The 8,186-nt window shown below is 53.9% G+C and overlaps 1 protein-coding gene across 1 annotated transcript in view; it reads right to left on the bottom strand.

Moving 5' to 3' along the window:
- Nucleotides 1-384: 384 nt before the first annotated feature.
- The window catches only part of arhgef2 (Rho/Rac guanine nucleotide exchange factor 2), a 47,103-nt gene continuing 39,301 nt past the window's right edge, over nucleotides 385-8,186 (bottom strand). The window contains exons 14-22 of the mRNA XM_023963868.1: nucleotides 7,301-7,368; nucleotides 6,978-7,187; nucleotides 6,838-6,909; nucleotides 2,945-3,000; nucleotides 2,768-2,809; nucleotides 2,277-2,327; nucleotides 1,905-2,192; nucleotides 1,671-1,812; nucleotides 385-1,588 (exon numbers count right to left, since the gene is read on the bottom strand). Coding sequence (XP_023819636.1) covers nucleotides 1,554-1,588; nucleotides 1,671-1,812; nucleotides 1,905-2,192; nucleotides 2,277-2,327; nucleotides 2,768-2,809; nucleotides 2,945-3,000; nucleotides 6,838-6,909; nucleotides 6,978-7,187; nucleotides 7,301-7,368 — 964 coding nt within the window. The 3' untranslated portion in view covers nucleotides 385-1,553. The remainder of the gene's footprint in view (nucleotides 1,589-1,670; nucleotides 1,813-1,904; nucleotides 2,193-2,276; nucleotides 2,328-2,767; nucleotides 2,810-2,944; nucleotides 3,001-6,837; nucleotides 6,910-6,977; nucleotides 7,188-7,300; nucleotides 7,369-8,186) is intronic.

Raw genomic sequence — 8,186 nt, 5'->3', positions numbered from 1 at the left:
TCCTCAATAAAAATATCCTCCTGACTGCCAGAAAAAAATTTCGTCCAGAAAAACGTTTTAACTCCACCCAGAACTACAATTCCCAGAGCCCCGCCCCTTTCCATCGGTATCACTGAAAAGCCCAGGTCTTCTGTGGATCCCAGGTGTTCAGGTAGATAATATCCACGGTGGAAACGTCATCTGCTGTGGATTTACTGGTAGTCAGAAGGACGTCATGTTTTCTAATAAACGAGATCCTCTTCATCAGTTTGGCTTTTTTCCTCATTAGTTAAAATGATCTTCAGTAAACATGCTGAGAAACCCACAAACACCTGAGTGTGAGTCAGAACAGCTGTCAATCTGCTGAGGAACAGCCAGGAGCTGTCAATCAAGAGGACAGAAAGATGAAAGGAAGCAAATTTGATTTATATGAACACACACGTACAGCAGGAATCAATAGATGAACAAAATTCAGTTCAGCAGTAAAACTATGAAACATCCGTCCCGTGTTCCTGAGCGGGACCACGGGCATGCTGGGGGCGTGTCCAGCCCCCCCAGGGAGAAGGTCACGCTGGGGTCAGGGCTCCATCACACATGTGAAGAACTACTTAGAGTCCAACCTAAAGCAGGCGTTTAGACTGTGGCAGAAACCCACGATGCAGGAGGACATGCAAACTCCACGCAGAAAGGTCCCAGCCGGGATTCAAACCAGCGGCTTCTGGCTGTGAGGTATGGAGCAGACAGCACACTGCTCCGCAGCCTGTTAAATATGAAATGTTTCTGCAGGTTCCAGGACAGCCTGAAGGGTGTTGAAGCTGCATTATTGATGGAAACAGTCAGGGTTGACTTCTATCTGTACATTGAAAGGCTGCAGTTTCTGCTCTGGAAATGCTGAAGGTCCAGGTTGGACAGCAGGTGAGCAGGTTCTCACGTGTTCTGTCCTGCAGGTCTTTTTGGTTTGATGCAGTCGCTGCACATAAAAAGCAAAGTCACATATGTGGGCGTGTCTCCGCTGAAGCTCCTCCTTCGTCATTCATAACAGCTGAGCTGCAGGAGGTCCCACTAACCAGTTCTTTTCCTGTATCAGTATAAAAACAAAGCCATGCTAACATGCTAACAGCGTTGCAGCCATGCTGCTCACGGTACGACACCAAACAGCCCCCACCCCCCTCACAGACGTGGTGACATCCTGAAGTCCACAAAGTTTCCGTAGAACAGTTCAGAGGATCGGAAACCTTTAATGTGCACCGGATGAGCTCCATGACAGATGTTTCCAGGACCAGTTGCATTCTGGGTAACGTAGTGTGTGTGTGCGGGGGGCTTTAAACTTTTTTGGTTTAAACCATCCTCTGTGGTTTGATCTGTTTACACCCCACATCCACAGCCGTGCAGCTGCCCCCCCCCCCCAGCATAATTATACAAACAGCAGTTTTACATCCAAAGATAAAACTGAATGACCCCCCCCCCCCACACACACACACACTGAAGACTGTAGAGCAGCAGAGTCTAACGGTGGGTAAGTGGGGGCTCTGACATCACAGGAGGATCTGAGGTCCATCCATCTGGGGGTGTGGTTAGCTCTCGCTCTCCTCTGGGATGTCTTGCAGGTCTGGGGTTGACATGTCACAGTTACCATGGTTACCATCATTAGCAATTACTCCCAGCAGCAGAAATGATGAACATTTACTGACCTCTTGGGCTGTCAGAGCGGGGAGAGATCTTCATCACTTCCTCCTTGTCGTCCTCATTTTCTTCATGGAGACCATCTAATTGGTCAACAGGATCCTCTGTGGCGAGTGGAGCCAGTGGGTGGGGCTCCAGCTCCTTACTGACCTGCAGGAGGACAGTGACGTCAGGATCTTTCAGGGTGGTGCTCACACATTTCATACATGCATTTGTCACACTCAGTAAAAGGTCAAACGCACCTCCTCTGCCTTAGACGGATCAGATTTGTCTTTCTTTCCTTTCTTCTTTTTCTTCCCTGACCCCGCCCCCTTCTTGCTTAAGTCCACCCCTTTCTGACGCAAGCGCGTTAGTTCCTCCTGCAGAAGCTCCACCTGTCGCTGCAGCAGCACCACCTCTCCGTTTGGATCCAGGCCTGCGTCACGTGTCACCGAGAGAGTAGGACCGGGGGCGGAGCCAGGAGGGGCAGAGGAGGGGACAGACACACTAAAGGACAGCTCCAGGATAGAGTCCTGACGAATAACAGCAGCCTGGAGGCGGAGTCAGTGAGTCAAAGACAGCTTCTACTGATGATGAATACACGGAAAGCTTGAATAAACCAGCTGATGTCACACCTGCAGAGCGTGAAGGAGCGTGCTCAGACCAACCAGCTGGTGCCGCACTTCCTGTGGTTGAGAGGGAGGGGACAAGTCAGCGGACGCCTCCACCACAGCCGGGTCGCCGCAGGACCCAGTTTGGATACAAAACTATTCCCCTACATGAGCCTGGTCTGTAAACCCTTTCATACTGGAGATGGCGCCGGCAACTAAAAAACACACCAGGACCGTTTACACGATAAACAAAAACTCCAGGGGAGTCTGACGCTGAGGGAAGCAGGCGGCGCCGTCTCCACCACAGAATCAGGAGAAGCGTAAACACCTCACGGCTGCTTCATATCAACACAAAGCTGCTTTTCTTTGCTTCAGAATTCAGTGGAATGACGTTCACTGCAGCCAAAAATAACCGTCTGGTTCTAACTTTAAAGTGGGTCATAACGACCATTGATCGGTTATTGGCTGATAGTCGTCATGATCGGTCACAGGGATCAGGATTCTGGCATTCTTACCTCATTCAGGGCGCGCTCCTGCAGCTGGTTGCCATTGTTGTCCTAAGTGAGAAGTTCAGAAGCTGTTAAAGAGGAACTTTTATTCTGAAAAGCTTTCAGATTTAGGAAACGGTTGAAACAGTTTGATCATGTCAGCGTTAACGGTGTGTGAACAACACGGAAACATGGAATCTTTACCTTTGCAGAACTGTTAGTCAGTTTAAACGAACCATTTAAAGATCCAGAGTCGCCATCTGGGGGAGACAGGTGAGACCGACAGGTGAGACCGACAGGTGAGACCGACAGGAGATACCGACAGGTGAGACCGACAGGAGAGACCGACAGGTGAGACCGAGAGGTGAGACCGACAGGTGAGACCAGCAGGAGAGACCGACAGGAAAGACCGACAGGTGAGACCGACAGGAGAGACAGACAGGAGAGACTAACAGGTGAGACCGACGGGTGAGACCGACAGGAGAGACCAACAGGAGAGACCGACAGGAGAGACAGACAGGAGAGACCAACAGGAAAGACCGACAAGTGAGACCGACAGGAGAGACAGACAGGAGAGACCAACAGGAAAAACCGACAGGAGAGACAGACAGGAGAGACCGACAGGTGAGACCGACAGGAGAGACAGACAGGAGAGACAGACAGGTGAGACCGACAGGAGAGACCGACAGGTGAGACCGACAGGAGAGACACACAGGAGAGACAGACAGGAGAGACCAACAGGAAAGACCGACAGGAGAGACAGACAGGTGAGACCGACAGGTGAGACTGACAGGTGAGACAGACAGGAGAGACCGACAGGTGAGACCGACAGGAGAGACAGACAGGAGAGACAGACAGGTGAGACCGACAGGAGAGACCGACAGGTGAGCCCGACAGGAGAGACACACAGGAGAGACAGACAGGAGAGACAGACAGCTGAGACCGACAGGAGAGGCAGACAGGTGAGACCGACAGGTGAGACCGACAGGTGAGACCGACAGGAGAGACAGACAGGAGAGACCGACAGGAGAGACCGACAGGTGAGACCGACAGGAGAGACACACAGGAGAGACAGACAGGAGAGACCAACAGGAAAGACCGACAGGAGAGACAGACAGGTGAGACCGACAGGTGAGACTGACAGGTGAGACAGACAGGAGAGACCGACAGGTGAGACCGACAGGAGAGACAGACAGGAGAGACAGACAGGTGAGACCGACAGGAGAGACCGACAGGTGAGCCCGACAGGAGAGACACACAGGAGAGACAGACAGGAGAGACAGACAGCTGAGACCGACAGGAGAGGCAGACAGGTGAGACCGACAGGTGAGACCGACAGGTGAGACCGACAGGAGAGACAGACAGGAGAGACCAACAGGAGAAACCGACAGGAGAGACTAACAGGTGAGACCGACAGGTGAGACTGACAGGTGAGACAGACAGGAGAGACCGACAGGTGAGACCGACAGGAGAGACAGACAGGAGAGACAGACAGGTGAGACCGACAGGAGAGACCGACAGGAGAGACCGACAGGTGAGACCGACAGGAGAGACACACAGGAGAGACAGACAGCTGAGACCGACAGGAGAGGCAGACAGGTGAGACCGACAGGTGAGACAGGTGAGACCAACAGGAGAGACCGAAAGGAGAGACCGACAGGAGAGACAGACAGGTGAGACAGACAGATGAGACTAACAGGAGAGACCGACAGGAGAGACTGACAGGTGAGACCGACAGGGGAGACCGACAGGTGAGACCGACAGGTGAGACCGACAGGGGAGACCGACAGGTGAGACCGACAGGTGAGACCGACAGGAGAAACAGACAGGTGAGACCAACAGGAGAGACCGACAGGAGAGACGGACAGGTGAGACCGACAGGAGAGACACACAGGAGAGACAGACAGGTGAGACCGACAGGAGAGACCGACAGAAGAGACTAACAGGTGAGACCGACAGGTGAGACCGACAGGAGAGACCAACAGGAGAGACCGACAGGAGAGACAGACAGGAGAGACCAACAGGAGAGACCGACAGGTGAGACAGACAGGAGAGACAGACAGGAGAGACCAACAGGAGAGACCGACAGGTGAGACCGACAGGAGAGACTAACAGGTGAGACCGACAGGAGAGACCAACATGAGAGAGAGACAGGAGAGACCGACAGGTGAGACCAACAGGAGAGACCGACAGGAGAGACCGACAGGAGAAACAGACAGGTGAGACCAACAGGAGAGACCGACAGGAGAGACCGACAAGTGAGACCGACAGGAGAGACCGACAGGAGAGACAGACAGGTGAGACCGACAGGAGAGACTTACAGGTGAGACCGACAGGAGAGACAGACAGGAGAGATTGACAGGTGAGACCGACAGGAGAGACCGACAGGAGAGACAGACAGGAGAGACAGACAGGTGAGACCAACAGGAGAGACCGACAGGAGAGACAGACAGGAGAGACAGACAGGAGAGACCGACAGGTGAGACCGACAGGAGAGACCAACAGGTGAGACCGACAGGTGATACCGACAGGAGAGACCGACAGGAGAGACAGACAGGTGAGACACACAGGTGAGACCGACAGGACAGACCGACAGATGAGACCGACAGGAGAGACAGACAGGAGAGATTGACAGGTGAGACCGACAGGAGAGACCGACAGGAGAGACAGACAGGAGAGACAGACAGGTGAGACCGACAGGTGAGACCGACAGGAGAGACTAACAGGTGAGACCGACAGGTGAGACAGACAGGTGAGACCGACAGGAGAGACCGACAGGTGAGACCGACAGGTGAGACTAATAGGTGAGACCGACAGGAGAGACCGACAGGAGAGACAGACAGGAGAGACAGACAGGTGAGACCGACAGGAGAAACCGACAGGAGAGACAGACAGGAGAGACAGACAGGAGAGACCGACAGGTGAGACCGACAGGAGAGACCAACAGGTGAGACCGACAGGTGAGACCGACAGGAGAGACCGACAGGAGAGACCGACAGGAGAGACAGACAGGTGAGACCGACAGGAGAGACCGACAGATGAGACCGACAGGAGAGACAGACAGGAGAGACTGACAGGTGAGACCGACAGGTGAGACCGACAGGAGAGACCAACAGGAGAGACCGACAGGGGAGACCGACAGGAGAGACCGACAGGAGAGACAGACAGGTGAGACACACAGGTGAGACCGACAGGAGAGACCGACAGATGAGACCGACAGGAGAGACAGACAGGAGAGATTGACAGGTGAGACCGACAGGAGAGACCGACAGGAGAGACAGACAGGAGAGACAGACAGGTGAGACCGACAGGAGAGACTAACAGGTGAGACCGACAGGTGAGACAGACAGGTGAGACCGACAGGAGAGACCGACAGGTGAGACCGACAGGTGAGACTAATAGGTGAGACCGACAGGAGAGACCGACAGGAGAGACAGACAGGAGAGACAGACAGGTGAGACCGACAGGAGAAACCGACAGGAGAGACAGACAGGAGAGACAGACAGGAGAGACCGACAGGTGAGACCGACAGGAGAGACCAACAGGTGAGACCGACAGGTGAGACCGACAGGAGAGACCGACAGGAGAGACAGACAGGTGAGACAGACAGGTGAGACCGAGAGGAGAGACCGACAGATGAGACCGACAGGAGAGACAGACAGGAGAGACTGACAGGTGAGACCGACAGGTGAGACCGACAGGAGAGACTAACAGGTGAGACCGACAGGAGAGACAGACAGGAGAGACCGACAGGAGAGACCGACAGATGAGACCGACAGATGAGACCGACAGATGAGACCAACAGGTGAGACCAACAGGAGAGACCGACAGGGGAGACCGACAGGTGAGACCGACAGGTGAGACCGACAGGTGAGACCGACAGGAGAGACCGACAGGTGAGACCGACAGGTGAGACCGACAGGAGATACAGACAGGAGAGACCGACAGGAGAGACAGACAGGAGAGACCGACAGGGGAGACCGACAGGAGAGACCGACAGGAGAGACAGACAGGTGAGACCGACAGGAGAAACCGACAGGAGAGACAGGGTTAGGGTTTGAGGACAGCAGTCAGTCCGATGTTCTAAGGTGACTCACTGCTGAAGTCTTGGTTGGGAACAGGGGACCTCTGGGTGCTGGAGTCCAGCAGCAGGGCCGTCAGCCTGTCGACTGGGACAGGGAGACAGGTTCAGCTGTCTGAGTGCTCATAGCCACGGACACCTGGAACGCCTTCTCACCTTGACAGATGGCAGCCAGGAGGAGCGGCTCGGCCTTGGCGGCACAGGGAGTGTCCGCTCTGAACAGGTTTCTGCTGCAGGAGGTCCTGACCTGCACCCCGCCCTCCTTTTCTGCTTCTCCTCGAGCCGTCGCCTCCACAAGGTCAGAAAACAAAGTGACACGCTCTTGCAGGAGCTCCATCACCTCTTTGTCCTTCTGCTGGATGTCGGCTGCAGAAGAGGAGCGGGATGAAGAGTAAACACATGGTCAAAGGGGTGGGGCAGTAATGGTGTAGTTCTGTGAGGTGGGGGCAGGAATGGCGGGGGAACAGGAAGTGGGCTACCTCTCAGCCGGCGCAGTAAAGCTTTGTCTTCGGTCTCAATGAGAGGAAACTCCACTCTGGAAGGACAGCTGCAGAGAAACAGCAGAACCTCTTTAGGACCGCGGCCTGGTCCAGTTTCAGAGATCAATCAGAGATGCAGGAAGAAGCCGGTACCACGACAGCAAAGAGGTGGTGCTGACACCAACCAAGAACATACAACAGGAACCAAGGAGTTTCAGTGCTGCTGGAGGAGCAGGGGAACCCTGAGAACCAGATCATGAAGGTCCACTGGTCTCTAACTTTTCTTTCAAGAGCTAAGACGGCGCTAGCATCTGCAGCGGGACTTTCTGTGATCCTGCTCCGAGTCCGAACATCCATGGACAGGACAGCTGTGCCGTCCACCAGAGACTACAGTGGAGGTCTGATGGACGAGGGGCATGAGCACCGAGGCATGCAGGAGATGTGGACCAGCCTTTACCTGATCAGGAAGACTCAGGAGGGACAGGATCACCAAACCTGTCCGTCAGCTGGAGCCCTGTGGATGTTCGCTGTCTCTGTTCTTTTGGAAAGGCCTCCAAACATCAAATATCTCCAACTTTGCCGCTGGTTTAACCCTTGTGCTATCCTATGGGGTCCAGATGACCCCCCCCTTCCATTGAGGTGTTCTCCCTACCATGACAAAGGTGGATAAAGGTGGAAAGATTTCATGTAATCCATGGACACAAGTGAAGATCACAAATCATTGAAGAAAAAAGGTTCAGAGCACTGTCTAGTGGGTCTAGATGACCCAACGTTAAAGTGCCTAGGATAGCACAAGGGATAAGCGGGAACGTTTTCCATTCAGACACGTCTCCATTATCAGCTCGGTCAATGTGTCGTCTTTAACGGCTGTTTTTACACTTGGTTG

This window comes from Oryzias latipes, chromosome 16, assembly GCF_002234675.1.
Source record: "Oryzias latipes chromosome 16, ASM223467v1".
NCBI lineage: Eukaryota > Metazoa > Chordata > Actinopteri > Beloniformes > Adrianichthyidae > Oryzias > Oryzias latipes.
This window is presented reverse-complemented; position numbering and strand designations above follow the sequence as displayed.